The 23528-nt window shown below is 29.6% G+C and overlaps 1 protein-coding gene and 1 long non-coding RNA gene across 3 annotated transcripts in view; one reads left to right on the top strand and one right to left on the bottom strand.

The window, feature by feature from the left end:
• The window catches only part of LOC107445839 (zinc finger protein 521), a 304977-nt gene extending 299944 nt beyond the window's left edge, over window positions 1–5033 (top strand). For both annotated transcript variants that reach the window (XM_043038701.3, XM_043038700.3), the window contains exons 16-17: window positions 861–1099; window positions 1706–5033. In XM_043038701.3, the coding sequence (XP_042894635.2) occupies window positions 861–1099; window positions 1706–2125 (659 nt within the window). In that variant the 3' untranslated portion in view covers window positions 2126–5033. The remainder of the gene's footprint in view (window positions 1–860; window positions 1100–1705) is intronic.
• Window positions 1–23528, bottom strand: part of LOC122268715 (uncharacterized) — a 63446-nt gene that overhangs the window by 3858 nt on the left and 36060 nt on the right. Inside the window, exon 2 of the long non-coding RNA XR_006224653.3 lies at window positions 1025–1087. This is a non-coding gene — a long non-coding RNA (uncharacterized LOC122268715). The remainder of the gene's footprint in view (window positions 1–1024; window positions 1088–23528) is intronic.

The raw sequence follows: 23528 nt of genomic DNA, 5'->3' as shown, positions 1-23528 counted from the left end.
AATAAGCGTTCAATATTCAATTTATATAATTTTTATGATACCTGTTATCTTTAGAAGCTCTTGTGAAAGGGCTCTGTTGGAAATCTCCAATAATTTAAATCCGCGCCCAAGCTGTGCTTTCGTAAATTTAATTAGTTAACCGTAATTAAATGAACTCAAAAGCTGGAGGTCATTACAAATCTATTTCAGAAACACCTACCTTATTTTTAGTCTAGATCAAGATATACTTGATAAGAAAAATAGCTGTAGTGAAACTTAAATAGATATTTAGTGTCCCTTACAAAAAAGTAAGGCGTTTTTGAGGTTGACAGATGTAAAAAATGCTTCTGAGGTAGAAAATGAGGTTATGTTTTGCACCAAAAATAACCTCATTAATAAACCTCAATTGCAACCTCATTTACGCTTCATAAAATCATCCTCATATTAAACTCAGCAATACTTTTGAGATTGGGGGAAATTTTTCACACCTCAAAAATACTTATTCGCTTGAAGTGTAGAAAAGCAAGCTTGTACACCTCAAAAAAACCTCTCTAAGCTGGTTACTCTAGAAGAAATTTTCAAACAAACTTAAAACAACCTCAAATGAGAATAAAACAATTTCATAGACCTTGATTATACATCTAGAGAAGTTGCTCTTTTAAGGTTGTTTTTGAAATAAACTTCGAATAAACCTGGAATGAACCTTAACACCTCAATTAAACCTCAAAAAACACCTTACATTTTTGAAGGGGGCAGATCAAAGTAATCTATCACGCTACAATTAGTTGGCTCGCAATAGTTTGTGTAGTACTTTGTATAGTTTGTATAGTAGATATGTATAAGTCAGTTCTTTTATAATTTCTTTTTATTTTTCATTTTAGTCGAGCAAGATCTATACAAGTTTGATGAAGACAGTCTATCAAATGATAAACTTCCTTTAAAAACTATCATCAAAATAGGAAAAGAAAAGAAATCATTCGAATGCCCTGTATGTAAGAAAAAGTTTACAAGGAAAGAAAACCGAAAATTGCATTTAAAATCTCACCATCAAAATGTTGCTCCAAAGACATATTCTTGTCCGGACTGTGGAAAGATTTTCTTGAAACGTCTGCAAATGAAGGTAAGTTTAATGAGTTATTTTCAATCCTAACACATTACAATTCTACCACGGATTAAGGTGAAAGAAGGGGGATATTCTTTTAATATGTAAATAAACAAGTTAATACAAGTAAACACAAAATCATCAAATGATTCATTTTTCGATTCGTTTATTTCTCTTCGACAAATAATATTATGTTCGATAATTTTAGATCCACCTTCTTTCAGATTAATCTCTGTATTAATTCGTCATAACTTTGATAAAATGTTTTGGTATCCTTCTACAAGAGTTAGATGCTTATGAGCTTGCTGGATTTGTTGCTGAAAAGAAAATATGGGGATACTAAATTAAAAACAACATAGGATAACAATGCTGTCTCTTAAGAAGTGATTTACCAGATCTGTTGTTCTTTACCCAAGAAATATACTAAAACGTCATCATTAAATTAAAAAATTGTATTTTTTTAATGTTGACTCTAATTGTCATAATATGAAATACATGTCCTAAACTGCATTCATCTTTAATGTAAAATACTGGGTCTGCAATGTTATTATAAAAATCACCCTTTATTAAAAATTTATATTCCCGTTTTATTTTCGCACCTAACCTTAGCTGCATTTCTTTCAGGAGCACATGAGGACGCACATAACATCCACGACGCACCGCTGTGAAATTTGTGATGATTTCCTACCATCTTCAGTGACGCTGAAGCAACATCTGAAAGACATCCACGATCGTAAATTTGACTATTCTTGTATTGTCTGCGAAGATTTGTTTGACGACGAAAAGCAACTTGAGGATCACCAAGTGACGGAGCATCGACCAAACATTCTGGAACAGCAAGAATCCTCCTTAACGATTCCCAAAACTGAAATTCAATCACTACCGCCTTCTCCAGAGCCTTCCTTATCCGACGAAACTCTTCCAAAATCTGAACCGGAAACATTCCAGAACACTTGCACAGTTAAAAATGAACCGCCACCAGAAGATATGGAATATGAGTGCCCAGAAGAAAGCTCAACCTTAACTGCTGAAGTAGCAGCTTAAAATGGATTGTTTTTGTACTGTGGCAAAATTATTGTACTATATTTTGTACTCGTTTCGAACAATACAAATACGCAACCCCTGCAGGGTAAATATTTGAACGGATACCGATTATAAGGTTTTGGGGTCTGGTGGTGAAAAGGATCTGATTAGCTGCCAATCTCGAAATAAATTTGGGGGAGGGGCTGATTGTTTTTCAGTACGGACCTGCTGTTCTTTTAGGGGTAAACTGTGCATTGAGGGAAAAGCTTTGGACAAGTTTGCCTCCGAGAAACGTGACAGTTTAAAGGTTAGTATAAATGCGGTGCTTATAAATCCATGACACTAATTTTCAAGCCGTCCTATCGATTCTTGAAATCTAAATTATGTCAGTGCCAAACTCCCGTACCAATCTCCATACTTTGTTTTTTTTTTAGTTTAAACTGAAATTTACTTGAATAAAATCACAGTACTTATAACTTATTTGCAATTATATTTTATTTAACAGCCTTATAATTTAACAAAGACGAACATCAAAAAAAAAAGAAATCTATATGGTACTACTTCAACACGAACTCTTAAGTATCATAATTGTCCCGAAGCAACTGCTTTTAACAACTGCATGATTCGATAATTACTTTATCGAATTATCTCAGTGTAATTCGGCTGCATTTATGCAATCATAGCAGACTTGGTAAGACAGAGCTCTCAGTGGTTTCTATTTCACTTTTATCAAGAGTAATTTAGTAGTGCTAAATATTGGTGCTATTTATTTAAAAAATCAAAACTTCAAAGTAATACATTTAAGATGAATTTGTTTTGTACTATTTCATACTACCTTAATAAATTAATATACACCTATACTAAGAATAAACCCCATATAGTTCATTGACTGAAACTTCTTTCTTCAAAAAAATTAAATAAACATTTTGTTCAGTTAAGTCTTTTTTAGCAACATTTTTTAAGCCAATAATTGACTAATGATTCGATTTTTTCACTTGTAATTACTATTAAATGTAAAAATTTCTATTTTGAACTTATGTTAAGTGTAATAAAAACTAATTATCATTTTTAAAAAAAATGCTTAGTAGAAATATTGTCATAGATTTGACATTCGTTAAGAATAAATTTTTTTATTCACCAACTTTTTCAAAAAAATTTAATAAAAATAAAGCAGGAATGAAATAAAAATGTATACAATAACATTTCAAAATAACTAAGAGGCATTAAACAATTAATTACAAAACAAATGCTAAAAAATTGTAAAAAATAACGTTTTATTCATATTTTTCCTCATTAAACATATTCGCAACTTTTTTTTAATCGTGCTTAAAATACTTTTATATGGGTTGTCCAAATGAAAAATGGACAAGTGTGATAGCGTCAGAAATATTAAAGCAATGGCAGCATCACTAGTTAAATTATAAAATAAAGCAAGAAAAGTGTGTTGCGCATGTATCGGATTTACTTGCTTACATAAGAAAAATTAAAGTGGATATAATTTTATCCTAATCATGCAATAACAACGCAAATTTATATTATTTTAGTTGCAGAAAGTGAGTCTTAAGAAAACATTTATGGTCAAATAAGACTGTTTATAGCTAGTAGTCTCAGACTAACGACTGTGAACAAATGGTATGAGAGAGCAAGTTGAACAAAACAAATAATTTATTCCGAGAAACATGATAAATACAGTAGTAGGTGGATGGACATGTATCTGATACATATAGCGAGAGCAAATCTAACTATTTTTCTGCTAAAACAATCAACTTAAAACGCCTTCTTGAGGAGGAGGGGAACATTAAACTTCTAAGGATCCTCTACTATTCCTACCAAACTAACCAACTAGATGCATGACCAGCATAACTAAACTAAGTTGCAATTTCTCTGACTAAATGGTCACAAATCGGAAATGATACTTTCAATCGCCACTAAGGACCAAAAGTTGAGAAAATTGGACTAAGAAATTTTTAAATACAAAAAACTATTTAAAAAAAATCGTTGATTTTGTAGATTGGCCAGCAGTAGCTTAATATCTTCTGAAATTGTAATGACCCTGGCGATTGGATTGATCCGACAGACTATATATATTTGAGAGATTCAATTTTGCCACCTTTAATGACCAATCAAAACATCAGAGCAGTTGAGGCATCGTAAGATAGTAAGTTTTCATTTTTAGAGTAAGTTCCAATTTATTTATTTAGAAATGATGCAAGCCTAATAACAAACTTTTTTTTAAATTTTTGAGCATTTTAGTCAAAATTTCACAATATTTCAACCCATTGTGGTAACGAAAGATATTAATTCAGAGCTATAAGATTTTGCTTATTTCTTGATGGATTAATATTGGTAGTTGACAATATTTTCCCACTCTCACGAAAAGACACTTCTGCTTTTTGACCCAACCTGATATACAGATCCTCAAACCAAGCTTTATAACCCCGAATGGTGATATCGTCATTGTATTTCTAACCCTATCACACACGTTCTTTCTTGATTCGGGCTTCTCTTATAGATTTTGGGGTATGGTCTGGCGGGATAATATGGAGTGCTGAATTATATGAAAGAGTTCAAAAGATATAGTCTGGCCATTACGAGATAACCCACTAAAAACAACTTGATTAGAAGTCCATCTCGTGATTGCCAGACAGTACACAGACTGCTGTGCAATGTGGTTCAAATATTTTTCTTGTCAAGGACAAAACAAAGTATGTCTCTGTTATTATTATATAATTAGGTTTTCAGAAAGTAAAAAGAAAAGTACTGGTGCTATGTACTAAAATGAAATCCATATACTCAAGTGCACTTCCTTAGAGCTTTGAGCCGAAAGAGTGAAAATTAAACATTCTTCATATCAAAGATGATGTGTAAATATCCTGTAAATTATTATGTGTTCTGGGTGGTATTAAATACTCATTCATTTATAAACTAATATATCGAGCGATTTTTATTTATTATATATTTGTTGAAGATTGGATTCATATTTTATTTATTGAATTTTTACTGTTTAAAAAAATGTGACTTCAAGCCACCTATTAGTTGCTGTTTTGGATTACGAGCTTTCAAATATTTTATTCTTTTTTTTTATTGTTAGTAGTATTCATTCATTCACGAGTTCATTTGAGTATCGTTCATATCAGCTGTATTCATTAATTTATTTTCTATTAAATTGTTATTCATGCTTTTTAGTGGAGTTTTGATAAACATTTGTATTATTCATTAGTTCGAGAAATTTGTAAATATTAACACTGTTGAAATAGCTTCAAAAATACCAATATAAAGCTAGTTAAAGTATTTAATAAATGCCAAAACTTTTTCTAAACAAAGAAAATTAGAATTATTTATGAAATCCTAGCTAAAGCTAAATTATTTAATATTAAATTGCTAATGTTTTCCACAAAAACTCACGAATACCATTTTTTGTAATTACTCAAATTCCACAAGGGTAATTAGATTAACTCTTAAATGCCAAACATTTTGCTGAAACTATACGTAACTTAGAACCCCAATAATTAAACAGCAGAAAAATTACAACTCTGTTTAATATTATATTCAAAAAAATAAATAAAATGTAAGAATAAGACCTCATAAATCAAAAGCTCATGAAATATAAAAAATCATCATTTTAATTAAAAAATAGAACTAATAAATTTTCTCTGATAGTTTTATATTTACAATTAAGACACATTCCAATTATACAAGATAATTTCGAATGTTTTTAGATTTTCACGTTTTTTGTTTTGTATCATTCGCATCATTCATGAAATCGCATTCGCATCATTCATTACGTTTCGTATGATTCATGAAATACCCTAAAAATGTTTCGGATATTTCATTTTTAAGCATTTCAGTACTTAAAATAACAGGAAGCGCTTGTGGCACTATAATGGTAAGAAACATTTTAAAATTTTTCAGAAGAACGTTTCTCAAAAGTGTTTTACAAGCTCTTCGTGAAGAGAATTAGATGCTTCTATGTATTGTACTTTTTTTAAGTGGCAGTTCTGGAAAATTGCTAACAAAGAAAGTGCCTGAAGTGTTACTCATAAAAAATCACATTAAATCAATTATTAAGTTATAAATTATTTTTAAAAAACTACATTTTTACTGTAAATGTGTCGATAAGTTTAATTCATTACGCACAAGCAGAACAAAACAATTGCTTTAAAACGTTCGTCCTGTATTGGAAACTTTCATATTTGCGTTTGTATAGTCTAAATTCAAAATATTAAATTATAAAATTAAAATAAAAATGCTTTATTTCAAGCAATAAATTCAAGTTCCTGCATCATTCTACATTTAACAAGAATTTTACAATAAAAAATTTATTATCTGAATTAGAACTCTTAACAAGAAATCGAGTGAAATTTTTTTTCATTTATCTTAAATAATACAAATAGAAAAGTCACGTTTATACGCAAAATTTCTTTAATTCTTTACAATTTTTTTTCCCAAACTTACAGTTTCAATAATTTATGTTTCATGAACCAACATATATATTCGAGTAATACTTCGAGTAATTTCCTTGTAAGTACTTATCTGTACAATACTAAGAAGCAATCTGATTTAAAAAAATTTTTAAGAATTTGACTTATCACTATACCACAAGCCTTTATCTTAATTTTCATGTAATACTGTACTTTTATTTTTAAAATAAATCCATTTTTGTTAGTAGTATGAATGATGATGACGTAATTACTTCTCTCTTATGTTTTTTATCAACTGACTAAATGCTTTCAAAAGGTGATGTTTATATGGACATCGTGTTATGCCGGTGATGCTGTTATTAGTTGTTTCTATTATTTTGAGTCTTTGTTATACATATATAAAAAAACGAATATGTATTTTGTGGTCGTTTGAGTCTCACCTCTCTAAAAGTGGTTGGGTCCAAAGTATGAAATTATTTATGTTTCAACATATTTATGAAGCTGAATAAAATAATTTATAAATAATATCATAATTGCGTGTCTTGCATTATTTAAATCAAAACACATTGTCTTAACAGTGTTTATCGAAGCTTTTTCACCAGGAGAAATGAAAACCTATTGTTTAAGAACTTTATACTTCAAGCAAAGCTATATTTTAAAACTCTAAAGTAGCATAGTACATCATGCAGTACAGAATTCTCAGGGCTTTAGAATAGACAAGTGACTAAAATAGTTTATTTTTCAAAAACCATGCTTCATGTTTCGATAGAAATTCTTAATTAGTTCGTAATAGTATTGTATATTATCAAATCAAACATTTATTCTATCGTTCGAACATTAATAATAGATTCGAAAACCTATTTTAAAAAAATACACGATTGACATACAGTGGTGGCCAAAAGTGTGGACACTTTTTGAAAGTTTCATGTTTTTCAACTTTGTGTGCTTGCAGAATATATTAATTTTCACTTAAATACAAACGTTTATATATCAAATTGAAGGTAATTTAATGTAGAATTTAATAATAAATACAGTATTACAATATCTGTATTACAAAAAAAGTTATACAATTAATAGTAAGATCTATCTTAGATTTGCATTTTTTTAAAGTGATACTTACACAATCAATACTTAGTAGGATAACCCTTAATGCTTAAGACAGCTTCACAGCGTCTTTTCATCGAGTGAACGAGTGTTTGGAGTTCATCTTTCGTAATCACATGGTGCCAAGAATCAATTATAGCTTCACTTAGTTGTCTTTTATTGTATGGACGTTTTTTTCGCACAAGAATTTTCAAACGTCGCCACAAATTTTCGATTGGATTGAGATCAGGGCTGTTTCCCGGCCATGGTAATATATCTATGCCTTTATTTTGAAAGCATGCTTTGCATACTTTTGCTGTGTGGCATGGAGCAGAATCCTGCTGAAAAATAAATGGTTCGTTGTTAGGGAAGAGATCCCTGATGGAAGGTATCAATTTTGGTTTCAGGACAGTTTCGATGTATTTTTTGGCATTCAGGATGCCAAATCAGGCCGAAAAAAATGCACAAGTGCTACTACTGATAGAAAAATTAAATGGCTATGCCTTCAAGATAGAAAAATGTCATCAGATGCCATTAGATGTGAAATGAATGCAGCTGGTATTTCAGTAAGTTCAAGAACAATAAGAAGAAGCTTATCAGGATTTGGACTACAAGCTAGAATTCCAAGGAAAAAACCATATTTAAATCAAAAGCAACGCGATAAACGAGTTAAGTCGGCAAAAGAACACATTAAATGGTCAAAAAATCAATGGAAGCAAGTAATCTGGAGTGATGAGAGTAAAATATCGCTCTTTGGAAGTGATGGTAGAAAATAGGTGAGACGTAGAACAGGTGAAGCGCTTTATCCTGATTGCATTGAAGCAACTACTAAAAATCCAACAAATGTCATGATTTGGGCATGTATATCTGCAGATGGTGTGGGCCAAATTCAAGTGATTGATGGCATCCTGAATGCCAAAAAATACATCGAAACAGCTCTGAAACCAAAATTGATACTTTCCATCAAGGATCTCTTCTCCAACAATGCACCATTTATTTTTCAGCAGGATTCAGATCCATGCCACACAGCAAAAGTATGCAAAGCATGCTTTCAAAATAAAGGCATAGATATATTACCATGGCCAGGAAACAGCCCTGATCTCAATCCAATTGAAAATTTGTGGCGACGTTTGAAAATTCTTGTGCGAAAAAAACATCCATCCAATAAAAGACAACTAAGTGAAGCTATAATTGATTCTTGGCACCATGTGATTACGAAAGATGAATTCCAAACACTCGTTCACTCGATGAAAAGACGCTGTGAAGCTGTCTTAAAAATTAAGGGTTATCCAACTAAGTATTGATTGTGTAAGTATCACTTCAAAAAAATGCAAATCTAAGATAGATCTTACTATTAATTGCATAACTTTTTTTGTAATACAGATATTGTAATACTGTATTTATTATTAATTTCTACATTAAATTACCTTCAATTTGATATATATACGTTTGTATTTAAGTGAAAATTAATATATTCTACAAGCACACAAAGTTGAAAAACATGAAACTTTCAAAAAGTGTCCACACTTTTGGCCACCACTGTATGTATAACATATATATAATTCTCAGTTTTAGTAAAAAATTTTAAATTTGTGTTTGAAAAGTAATTCTATTAACGAATTTTCTTGTTAAATAAATGAATTAAAAGCTAAATACTATTTTAAATTTCAATTACTTAGCTTAAATACGTCGAAAAGATTACATAAATAAATAATATTTAGATACTCTGAACTGCAAGTCTCATTTTCATATATATACAAAATCACAAATTACATTTACTTCTTAATGTTTACGAAAGAAAATTGCTCTTTTCTAAACATATTTTTCCAAACTTTATGCTTAATACGCACATATATTATGAAATTCTCTTTTGTTTTTTGAAAAAAAAACTGTTTATAGTAACAACAATAAGAAATTAAAAAACGAAAATTTAAAAAAAAATATAGAAAATTTTAAAACTAAAAACGAAACAAAACATTTGATAAAACAAATTTTCAACATATTGCAAAGCTACGATATATTACACTTATTATAAATTTCATGGAAAAAAATTATTTTAAAATGAAGAATTAAAAAATTCTAAATTTTCGGAGAGTTAAATTCAATTGAAATTGCATCAGAGCATTTATACATAAAATGTGAGTACGTAATTCATTTAAAAGTTATTAAGCATTGAATTGAGTTGAAATTTAAATATTAATCTTATAATTGTGTGGGCTTTTAGAAATATAATATACTTAAGTAACAATTTTAATTTAATTTGAAACTACTATTTTGATTTTAAGAAAATTATAGCGAGAAATCTTTCATTGTTTCTTATCAACTACATCTCCTACCATAACTTAAAAAAACATCTACATGTTACTCTATTCTTTAGTTTTAAGTCATTATTACGCATTTTTTTAAAAAAAATTATTTCACAATTCAAACAAGTCACTCAGTTTAGTACTATAAAATGTTTAGTACAAAATGTGACTGTTAATTATTGAATCTGGAAAGAAGTGATCTAATAACTCTTAAAATTATTTTGCGAATTACAATTTCCATTTAATAGACTTAGCTCCACCTGCCGTAATGAAATTGCAAACGTCAAAAGTTATCCCTGAAAAAAGAAATTATCTGTTTCAATATAATATATTATTTAGCAAATTTATTAATTTCAACAAGACAAAATAATAATAGTTTCAAAAATTTCTAAAAAAAAACTTATTTTTTTTGTAAACACTTAAATATTTTCAGAAAAAAATATAACAATTTCTTTCAACATTTTCATTACAAATACCTGCACTTAAGGTTACGAAATTGGATATATTGACATTCATACTTCATATCCTTAGATCATCTATCTTCTTATTATATAAAACGCTAATACGTACGTATGTATGTATCAATAAAACCGATCATATTTCTTTTCTCGAGCTGGCAACAGTTTTCATTTTTAATTGATTGGATTCGGCGCGCAAGAGCACGTAGTGAGCAACCAGATAACAATAACCAGAGTGAGCATTGTCAGGTTGTTCAATTCAGATTCATGCACTAAAAACATGACAATATTTGATTTAAACTCAATTAGGAATTAATTAATTGAAGTGAGAATGCTTTAAAAGGCCGCTGTTGAATTGATATTTCTCTACTGAGAGCTACCTAAACGTCTAAAGAACGTTTAACTGTTTGTATTGAATGCATTGAATTTTTTTATATTTCGCGTTTATTTATGCATTGAATTTTCACGCTTTAAAATGCAGAATATTAGTGAAGCAATATTTGATAATTTATTTTGCTAATATGTTTCTTATTTAGCTAATGTTTTGATTTTTTCACCATGTACAATCTAAAAAGCTAATATACTTTCTTAAAAGCCAATAAGAACATTGGTAGAATTCTTCTACATAAGTACAATACTATGTCTTTGATGATAAAATACTATGTCTTTGATGATAATATATTATGTCTTTGTGCTAGAACATTGTGTTCATTGGCGAGCGAGCGCAGCGAGCCATGGTTCACGGCGTGAACCACATAGGATTGTGTAGCAATCTCGGGGGATGACGAGCGTTAGCGAGCAAGGGGCGGAGCCTCCTAGTATTATATAAAACGCTAATAAGTGCGTATGTATTAATAAAACCGATGATATTTCTTTTCTCGCGTTGGCAACAGTTTTCATTTTTAATTGATAGGGTTCGGGGAGCAAGAGCACGTAGTGAGCATCATATGGCTAATATATATTATATGAAACGCTAATACGCTTTAATTGATAGGCTTCGGCGCGCAAGAGCACGTAGTGAGCATCATATTTCTAATCGGGTGAATTCTCACCGAATTATCAAAAGGATTCTCACAAAATTATCTTCACCGAAGTCGATGCTTTACATTCGGCGTTCAGTACTATTTCATATTGTTTTACAACACATGGTTTTAGCCCTCTGGTGGGAAAGACTTTAAAACAAAACTTACAACAGTTACATTTCTCAACAACTGAAATTTAGAATAGTGTGATTAAGAAAAATATGCGAACTGTTTTCAATTTCAAATTAATATTGAAATGCACAGGTTTAGAATTTTCCATAGTGAAAAGTTTTCGGAACTTCAGTATTCAAAAAAGTATACAAAAGCTAGACGTTAAGAACGTAACCAATGAGCGAGCAAAGCGAGCATCGGATTGCGAAGCAATCCAAAATTAACTGTGAAAGCAGTTCCGGGAGTTGGCGAGCGCCAGCGAGCAGGGGGCGAAGCCTCCTAGTATTATATATTATGATTTCACTTCTGGGGGAACAATAAATGTACCAATTTCATCTACAAGGTGATAATACAATTTATCCAGGACCAATCTAGTAACTTCTTAAAATAATAGGTTCATAGGTTCTTTTTAAAATATTAGGTTAGGTTACCACCTGACAAAATATAGTTTTGAATTCAGATATAAAAAATTTCATTACTAACTCCTGAAGTACTTTCTTTGGAATGCTGTTTTATTTAATTATTCTTTTTTTAAAGAAATTTGACATTTTTAAACCTAATTTACTGCTAACCGGACTGTGTGGGGATCAGGAAACTAGCCCTGCAACAGAAAGTTTCTGGATTCGAATCCCGGACAAGACATGGATGTTCTTTCATTCTCTTTACTATCTGTTCTTAATGTAGAAGCAACGTTGGGTCCACGTAATATGGTGTCTCTGAAAGAGTGGCCAACAAATCTGTTCTAATACATCTTAATTGATGAATGTCTACCCAGATGGGCATTTCAAAAAAAAAAACTAATTCTCTTAACAATATTTTAGGTTTTGAGAGTATGAATCAATTACTCTTCGGACAAACCTCATACAGATATTTTGTTTTTAAAACTGCAAAAATTGTTATAGAAAAAAAGTTTGAAAATATCGAAGACATTATAAACTTCAAAATTGAATAGCATTTCAAAAGAATACTTTGAAAGTTGCTTCTGAAGTATTCATAGCCAAGTACAGAATTGAATTACATCAGATGGAGATTACATTGAAACATAATGAATAATAAATCATTTGCCATACTCACTGACAAGTCTTTTACTCTTACAGACATGATGTTTTCTGAAACTGTTAATTTTACAAAACAAATTTAAAAATGTCGAAGAGACAGAATTTAATGATATTTCAAAAGAGGACTTTACAAGTTGTTCCCGAAGTACTGAAATCCGAATACAGCAGTTACTTTACATCAGGCCAAAATTAATTCCGAACATAATAAACGGGCCTGTAAGTCATATTATGCTTTCAGTATTATTTTTTATAAATCATATAAATTAATGCTTGAAATCTGTATCGAAGAAATAAGCTTTATCCATCTTCAGAAACACTATATCCACAAACTAAGCTATGCATAATTTTGGATATACACCGAAAAGCCATTACATTATGTCCAACCTCCATCTATAACAATGGGCTCGCCCAGGTTTTCATGGTTTCTCGCCCAGGAACAATGTTTTCATGGGGCACATTAGGACCTATAATCTTCATAGAACAATCCCTGACGTCTGTAAGCTACTTGAACATAGTTGCAAACCAGGTTCACCCATCCATGGCAACAGTTTTTCCCGCGAGGGATGGTGTTTACCAACAGGATAATGCACCCTGTCATAAGGGTCGAATCGTCATGGATTGGTTCGAGGAACATTCCAGTGACTTTCAAGTCATGTCTTGGCCCCCAAATTCACCTGACCTTAATCCAATAGAGTATTTGTGGTCCTACTTGGAAAACCAAATTCTTGCAGCCACGATACCCCCTCACAATGTGAGGGAATTGCAGGACCAGTTGGTGAGAGCTTAGTACCAGATGCCTCAGACGACCTATCAGCACCTTGTGGAATCAATGCCACAGCGGGTGCTAGCAGTTTTGAGGGCTAAAGGTGGTCCTACATGTTATTAGCAGGGTAGTCATAATGTAATGGTTCTTCGGTGTATAACAGCAATCAAGTTCTGAACAAATGAGTAAGGAAACTTATTACATGAGGTGGAGTTGCTTCGATCTATAATAAATGATGAATCATTTGCCCTACTCTCGGACAAATCTCTCACTCTTGAAGAAGTTTTGTTTTTGAAACTGTTAATTTTGTCAAAGAAACAAAGTTTAAAAATGTCCACGAGGCAGAATTAAATGGCTTTCTGAAATAAGATTTTAAAAGTTGTTCCTAAAGTATTTGCAGCCAAGTATAGAATTTACTTTATATCAAACCGAGATTACTTCGAAACATAACAGATGAATATGCAAGTCATATTACATTTTCTGCATAGTTTTCGATCAGTCCTGTAAATTAATGATTGCAATCTGAATCAACGTTTCACCCGTCTTGAGAAAAACCATCAACAAACCAAGCTATGCATAATTTTGTATATATAACAGCAAACAAGTTCTAAACGAGTGCAGAAGTGGATAACATCAGGCAGAAATACCATCGAAACACAATAAATGATGAATTATTAGCCATTATTCTGGGACAAATCTCTTACTCTTACTTCTTCTATTGTTTTTGAAGCTGTTAATTTCGCTAAACAAAGTTTAAAAATATCGAAGAGACATAATTGAATGCCATTTAGAAAGAAGACTTTAAAAGTCGTTCCCTGAAGTATTTACAGTCGAGTACAGAAGTTGCTTTAAATCCAGCCGAGATTACTTTTAACCGTAATAAGAAGGCATAGTTTGTCTAACGTAAAAACTGCCCTAGACATTTGCCTGGAATCATGGCGGTGACTATGGTAACGAGGTGCAACTATTGCCAGTAGGTATGATTGTAGCTGGAGTCGGCTTGAGAAAGGGAATCTTTTTTTCGGTCTACTGTGTTAGCCCTAGAGGGAACAGAAGCTACCTCTCCTGAAATGCACCATTCTTGTTTCCTTAGAAGCAGGCGGCCTCAGACTTTGTGGCGGGGGGAGTTTTTACCGTAGACAAACTGTATGTAAAAGTTATATTGTATTATCAAGATGGTCTTCAATCAGTCTTGTAAGTTATTTAGTGCAGCCTTTATCAACGAAATAAGTTTGACCCATCTTGAGAAAATATTATCCACAAACCAAACTCCTGGTATTTCTGTGTACATAACAGCAAACAAAAAATAAAGTTTTTCCGACTTCATTTAAAGAATATAATTTATTTTATTAAAAACAAGTTTAAAACAAAAACAATCCTAATAATCTATAAAGTACATAATTTCCTTATGTTGCTTCGTTTTTACAACTTTCATAATAGAAATTTTAATTGCATTCAAAAAAATGCATTCATTTAAAATAATAAGCGAACATTATTTTAAATCGTTGGTGAATTATTTAAATAATCGCTCTGCTGTTAATTAAAAAGAAACTTTTTAAAAAAAAACTTCAAAAAGGAAATTATTTTCTGATAATATTTATTTTAATAAAAATTAGTTGAAAAGAGTGGCAATTCAAAGATTTTTTTTCTTTTAACAGGAGTTTAGTTACAGATTACCTTTTAAAAATATAAATTCTTCTTTAGTATAAACTTACTATTTTAGAATTTACTATGTTAAAAAATACAAAACGAAACCGATATTTTTGGCATAAAAACTTCTGCGTTTTTTAAATCAAATTTTTTTCAAATACTTTCATATGTTTAATAATTAAATAAAAGTTAATTTTTAAACATCTGATCTCTTGCCAGTTAAAAAAAAATTTGCCGTCATTTATAAAAGAATTCTTTTTTAAATCATTCTTTTCCGTTCCATTTTATTTAATTAAAAAGAAATTCAAAGTAGTTTTAATTCAATTATTTTTTTCTGAAACAAAATTGCTTTTGCATTTTACCTTTTTAAAAAATCTTATTTATTCTTTAATATAAAATTCGCAATGTTATTTTTAACGTTTTGAAAATTAATAAAAGAAAAATACTTTCAGAACGAAATTGAAAAAAAAAACTGCCTACTTCGTAAATCAATTACTATTTTTCCAACTACTCCCACAATTTCAAATATGAATCCAACAGATGCATATTATATTTTAAAATATCTAAAAGATTTTTTTAACAAAAAGTAAATATTCTTATATTTAAAGATTTTGAAATAAATCTTAGAAAACTCAAAGCGATACTTTCCAGAATAAAATCGGAAAATTCTATTCTTTCCCACTTTTAAATCAATACCTCTCTCGCAAGTAACTCTTACGTGTTAAATTATTCACCATAGCAAATCAATATTTTAAAAATTTCCAAACATTTCTTAATATAAAGATTATATTGCTTTATTTAAAAATGTGAACTTTAATAGAAAAAAAAAATGATATTTCTTAGAACTAAATCGGAAACGCCTTTCGTTCGTTTTAAATCCACATGTTTTTCCATTTACTTACAATGTTTAATACGTTATTGTGATGCTTAATCATTTACCCAATAGATTTTTTAAAAGTATCTAAAATCACCTTCAAACTAAAGTTTAATTTGCTATATCTAAAGATTAACACGTTGAATGCCGTGGGGATAACCGGTGACCGGCACTGAGTTTGTTCGTAGCGCCACTGGGGTTAATGGTGACCGGCGAAGCCAAGATTATTAGAAACAGATAATTCGAGTAAATTTTTAATATTTTTATATTATTATCGTTACTATAAAAGGGTTCGAAGAAATTAATGCAATATAGAACACACAAAAATAGTTTTATTTACATACATAGAGATGTCAACTTGCTCTGGGCAGTGAATAAATATTTTCAAGTGGTAAATTATTAATTGTGATTCTTGGTTTAATAAATTCAATTTAGTAGATTTTAATCCACCACTATTTCTAATCAATTCGTAGGCTTATATATTTTACCCCAGGTTTTAGATATGTCATGCTAAACCTTTTAAAAAACTAGCAAAATCTGTCAAATTTGCAAATTTCGTTTGTAGTTATTTACCGTTTGACCAGACGGGCAAGCCATGTAAAATTAGAGTGGTATTCAACGTGTTAATTAAAAAAAAGATCGAAAAACTATATTTTCCGGGAACAAAATCGGAAAAAGATTCTATGTTTTTTATTATTAAAAAAATTACTTTCATTTATTCACAATGTTTATTATTATGTGATAATTAATCACTTACCCAATAGCATTTCCTTTAAAAAATCTGAACTTACCTTTTATATAAAATTCATATTTTATATTTAAAATTAATGAAAAAAATGAAAGGATATTTTCCAGAACAAAATTAAAAAAAGCATGCGTGCTTTTCAATTAAGCAATTTTTATTCCCATTTACTCACAATATTTGTCATTATGGGATGTTTAATCACTTACCCAATAGATTTTTTTTCAATCTAAACTCACCTTTAAAATAAAGTTTTAATTGTTGTATTTAAAATAATTAAAACAAAGATCAAACTATATTTTCCGGAACAAAATCGAAAAGACTTCCGCGCTTTTTAAATCAACAACTCTTTTTTTTTTTGTTCCAACTACTCACAAATGTTTAATTACTTACCCAACAGATAGCAATTAAAAATAATTTAGTGATGCCCTTTAACATCGCATCAAATTTATTGCCGCCACTTTGAGTGCCAAACGAAACTACCTTTTTTATCTGTTCGAAAAGAACTAGCTCTCAAGGGTCATCGAGACTATTTTGTTCTTATCGAACAAACAAAAGAACGTGACAAAAGGATTTAAAATTCGTCTGCAAAAGACTATAAGAACACTCGACATCCACGCAAGAATGTGTGTGATAATTTATGATTCTTTAACATCAAAAGTTAAGCATGGAAGAAACCAGAAGTTTTGGCGAGTAAAATGGCATTGCCGTAATTAATTACTTGCTTAAGTTTTCAGCCTGGGTACTTTGAAAATAGAAAGCTTTAGCCATTTTCTTTCTGGCTAATCTGGTTCGTAAAGTCAATTATATTAAACTAGTTTCTAAACACTAGAATTAATGTAAACATTTAGAAAAAGGTTTTACGTGCACGTTGCTGAATAACAAAAGTAGATAAAAATGTTTAGGGTAAATTTAAACTTAAAATTTTGAATAGAAAATGCTTTAACTGTACCACAAAAAGACGATACAATTAAGCTTTATTTACACATGAAAACCTTTTATAACTCTACTAAATCTTAAAAGTTGAAATTATGCTTTTAAGTATGGCAGAACTTAGGTTCTTTTTTCAAACACAATCTCAATTGGGTTTTAATAATTTTTATAAAAAGCCAGAGAAAAAAAAAAGACTCGTCCAGAAACTTAAAAAAAAAAACACTTTAGCTCTTATATAAATTTCAAAAAAAAAAATTCAATTAAAATTATATTGATTTGTTTATTGTGATAAAATCAGTAAAAGATGCCTTTCTTAATATTGTTTTAAAGCCTTAATTTTCAAAACTATTAAACATATTTACAGGCGAAATTAATTGAGAAATTCTTTATAGTTTGAAATTTTAAAATTATTTTTCAATCAAAGCGGAAAACAAAATTTAGAAAAAAGTTTAAACCTTTTAAAAAAATTGGAAAGATTGTTTTTAGTCAGAATCATTCAAAGTAAGTTTAAAAAAATTAGTATAGCGAATAAAGAATAAGATTAAAGAATAATAAGCATATTAAAGATTAAGTATATTTCGCTAATTTCGAAAAAAAAGTCCTTAAATGAAAAAAAAATTTATATTTTATAAATACAATTTAAATTTAAATTAATCATATAAATGAGAATTAAAACTAGCTTTATTTTTTTAATCGAATCCAAAAAAATATATCGATATTATTTCAGAAAATAATTATTCGAAACATATTATTTTATTATCTTTCCAAGATTTATATTTTTAAACTTAATTTGTGATCAATTATTTATTTGTCACAAATTAAATATTGTACTGAGCTATGGGGCAAAAAACATTTTTCCCTTTCAAGATTTTTCTTATTTATTTACATAAAATGTTTTATATATTTTTTAAATTGTTATTTAATTTATATTATTTTTTTAAAAGTCATTCATTTTTATATGATGCTTAGTGAATTGAAACAAAAAATAAATTGTTTAGAAGCAGTGAAAATTTACGATATCGCAACGACAAAACATATAAAACTTTTAATTTAAGTTATTTTTTAAAACAAAGAATAAATTGCCATGAAAATCAATAATTTAAGTTTTAAAACACTTTAATTGGTTAATACCTTTCACTATAACAAAATAAATATTTAAATAAATTTAATGAAATTGTTACAAAATAAATATTTAAAATTAACTATGGCTATGATTTTTAAAAATTTCAATTAAAATAATTTTTTTAAATTTATAAATGAATTATTTTAATTCATCATATTAGCAGATTATGAATGAACTATACATTTAATATCAAAAAGAATTACATTGAAAAAATATTAATAAATAAATAAAATAACATGAAGAGTGATATTATCATTCCTTATTCACCTAAATAAAGAATTTAAAAACTATTTTTATGCAACACATATTATTTTCATCTAAATGCAACTCAAATACTGAAAACGACCTATAAAGTGGTATTTCCTAATTAAACCTCACGGAAATCAAATTCGATTACGAACTTGAGCATTAAAAAACTAAAATAACCCTAACTCAAGGGGATGCGTCATAAATCTCATGTCATTTTCACATCCTTACGTTTAGTTAGTAAATCAATCCACATCAACCTCTAAGTTACACCTGATTTTAATTTATGTCCCCCAATTTGACACACATGGCTTAACAGCAAGCGATAATTAACCAACGGGGTCAAATTAAAAGTAAAATATTTCTCAGCTACTGGTGCAACCTCAAAATAAATTGTCCAATCGCAATAGATGAGATGGCGCGAACCCATTGCATGTTGTGAAAAAAAAAGAACTAGATGATATCTTGGATATCTGTCCTTTCGTTTCTTTAATTTGATTTCCTATAATTACAGCAAAATAACTCACAAATAACAGCCCACCATTGGCGTTCAAGGTGTTACGGTGGCGATATTTAATGTCGTACATTTATCACACCATTGTAAATTCTTGGACCACCACTGGTAGAACAAGCGATTGATAAAAATAATAAAACGATATTCTTCTGGACTTTTAGTTATTGATTGTGGCAACACAATTCTACTATCTGATGGCCATGTCATAAGAGTTCTAAATGAATTATGTTTTATTTGTGCAAGGGAAAGTTGCAATTATTTTTGATCAGGAGTTGTTCGAACTGCGAGTAATGACGAATGGGGCAACTATTATTTACTGCTCATCTTTTGAGCCGGGGGATAGCACATTTGTTTATGAATGGAGTTATGATTACTCGTAGTTCTTTCATTGAAATACTTCCTTAACTAGTTATTATAAAATAAATCAAAAAGATAATAATTAGAAAGAGTTTGAACATATTTAATAATAAATGTCATAAATTTAAATGCAAATTGAAAACTTGATATTTTTTTGGATTTCACCCCAAAGCTTAAAATTTTTGTTCTCCAATATTAAAATATAATAAATGTCAGATTTCAAGTTCTACTGGGGTGTTTGTATTAGTCGTTTTTCTAGTTATAAAAGCGATAATCTGTTTGTATGGGTGTCATCTAATTGAATTGATTTGGATCGTGTTTTTTCTCTGCAGTTTGCAAATTTTCATGGGGGGGGGGTTTGCAAACACTCACCACTTTCGGTCGACATAAAGTTCGTGCGAAATATCGAAAATACGAAATTTAATTTTGCTGTTAAACTCACTGTTAGAAATTACAATTTCGTTGTTATCTTTTGAATGGCTTCACTGACTGGCACGATGGTTTTTGTCACAGATTGCGAATATTTTTTAGATCATTTTGCGATTTCCTCTCTAAGTTGAGTTGTTCTCATTCAATACTTAAAAAACGAGCTTTTTTCATTGTTTTATTTAAAAAAGCATGGATACAGGCAACGATACTGTCATGGAAACAGTATTGTTGCAAAATGTTTCAAAAGAAATAGTAGTAGACATTATCTCGAAAAAAGAAATATCTACTTAAAGCTCACCAAGTCATAGTTTAAGTGCTGAAGTAAAAATGCATGTTAGAAACAAATACTCAGGCCAACATAAGTTATCAGAAATGAAAGAAATACTGTATTTAACAGTTCATAAGTATTTAACAGTAAATTAAAGCATAAATATACTTTGCTAAAATCATTTGAATTTCAAGACGTTTACATTTATTAAACTATAATACTAAAACTTTTTGTTACCAAATAATAAAAATAATTTGTTAACATATTTTTTAAGGACAAGTTTTAAACTTCCAAACTTTATATTGTTATCTTTCAAATGAACATAAGTTTTAAAAAAAATTGGTATTTATTGGTGATTAAGACCATATATCTAAGTTTGCCAACAGGTAGGAGCAACGCCAGTTTCCCATTTACGCAGGTCACCGACTATGGTCTTTGCAAATAGAATAGGATTTCAAGGTAACGCGATTTCCCCTCTCTGTTACCATGGTACCCACAAATCTCGCTTTTTCTCAACGCCAGTACATTATTATACTATAATAATACTATAATGCTACACGATTTAAAGATGCTCCTTAACTGCTGCGTGGATAAAAATAGTGTTGCTATCTGTTACATTGTAACCAAGGCGACGAAAGTAGAAAATGTGACCTCAGACGCCAATTTTAATTAAGGAATATGATGATACACATAGATGTATGAAATATGACAATATCGTGAATATGATACAGAGCGATAATTATTCGGTATATTATTGTGAGTGTTGGTAAATTTTATTTGAGTAACGAGAATATTAACCAACGTTAAAGTAATATTAATAAGCTGAATTGGAAAAATATCATGATACATTGTAACTTGCCAGTAAATATGTAAAATCCCGTGAACCAGGAAAGTTATCCCAAATAACGCCGAATTGGCATCAAATCATTTCATATTGTAGCCAGTGCATATTTAATGAGAATTAAACAAAAAGTTGATTTTTATTTTAAAAAAATGATTTTTTTTCCAATGCCCACCTGTGTTAACATCCGTCAATTCAGGCATTTACAGGGCAGATTTGTTGGCCTCTCTTTCAGGGGCACCATATTAGGTAAGGACACCCACAGTAAGGACAGGTAGTACAGAGAATGTAAGGACATCCATGCCTTGCCCGGGACTCGAAACCGGAGCCTTTCTGATGCAAGGACAGTTCCCTAACCCCTACACAGGCCAGTCAGCTTTTAAACGAATGTTGAATTTAATGTTTTAGAGCATACCATTTGAAGGATTTGCGACACAATTTAATTGCACAAATTTTTATTTGCAAGGAGGGCTGAGTTTTTGTTTTTGGCGAAAATGGTCGAACGTATTTTAAACAAGAACTTAAATGCCGATATTTTTTTGGCAAAACAACAAGCTTGTATTTATCTGACATTAGACCAATGTTCGTGACACACGTGAAAAAGCAATCGTCAACACATGGTTCTATAGCCGGAAAAGTAGCAAAAAATTCTTATCTTTAAAGACAAGAGCGCATAGATGACTAAGTCGCTACTCTTGGTTCTCAATATTAAGTAAGATTTTATAGGCAAAAAACTTTAGTCTAATCTTAAAAAAAAAGTTGAATGAAACTGGTTGGCAATCAAATGCTTATCTTAATTATTAATTAAACGTGTCAGATAAATATTAAGACTGGTTTTAACTTTCTAACATACTAATTTATTTGGTAATGCTGCCTTTAGGTTCCCTAAAAGAACCCTTTAACTACTAAATTATTATTCTAATTTTTTAGTTCCTACTATTAATTTACACTTCAAATTTTCAATTGTTAATAAAATACTTTTTATTCATTACTACTTTTTATTCCCCATTTTTTTAAACTTGTTGTGGATGACACTTTATGTTAATATAGTTTCTTTCAAATATTAATTTGTTAATTAAATAGGGATCAGCGAGAAACGAAATAGAATTTTCTGATTGGTTAAGCGTTAGTCATTGTTTTAAACTTTACTATAAGCGATTCAGTTTTTCACATATTTTAAAGATAACATCAGTGATAATTTCTAACTTATAGCTCTATTTGAACAAAAAAGGAATAGTTTACTGCGCACATTTAAATATTTCATTATTTTATATTCGCACTGTCAGATAAATTCAATAAAGAACATTACGTGGTTGCACGTGTGGTGCACGTCACCAAATTTATAATTTTATAGTTGTCTGATGCCACGCTTCTTATTTTTTTATTGAATTCCTACTATTAGTTCAAGCTTTCCCTATATATAACCATGGAACTAAGTTCTGGAGATGATATATATAAGAGGATATGGTTATTCATAATCCCCTCCGGGGTTTCGAAGCGTTATAGTAAAAATACGAATATGACAAAAAGAACATATGAAATTATTCCGAAAGTATTCAAGCTTTAATTTAAGCAGTTGCCGGTAGATGGCAGTAACATGTACCACTGAAGCCAGTTGTAGTAAAGAAAAATGGCGTTTACAGGCGAAGAGAATTATGAATAACACTGTATTTATATATCTTGTTCAAATTTTCAATCGTTGATGAAATACTTTTTATTCATACACTCAAGTTCAAATACATTTCTCTTTAAACTTGTAGTGGATTACACTTGATGTTAGTACTTTTTTTTTCAAATATTAAATCATCAATTAAATGCAATTAATTAAAGTTAATTAATTTTAGTTTTATATGCGAGAAAAAAATTTAATAATTTAATAATTTAATGTAAAGTAACTTAAAATTTTACTTTGAAGATCAAAGTAGGAATTGACTTTAAAAAAAATTATATTACTTGTTTGCTTTAAAATGAATTATTTAGTATAAATTTAGACTTGCATATTCATTTAAGTAAAAAATATATATATAGCACTAAAAGTTTGTTTTCGTTTTTGAGAAAAAAAACTTTAAATATGTTAATGACTTTCCAAAGAAGTTTTAATTACTAACAAAACGATAATTAATAATAGGAGATAAGTACAACAGCCGACCCGGTTTACTTTCGGG

The sequence above is a fragment of the Parasteatoda tepidariorum genome, chromosome 9, assembly GCF_982258835.1.
Source record: "Parasteatoda tepidariorum strain Cologne lab strain chromosome 9, Ptep-v5.0, whole genome shotgun sequence".
Lineage (NCBI taxonomy): Eukaryota > Metazoa > Arthropoda > Arachnida > Araneae > Theridiidae > Parasteatoda > Parasteatoda tepidariorum.
This window is presented reverse-complemented; position numbering and strand designations above follow the sequence as displayed.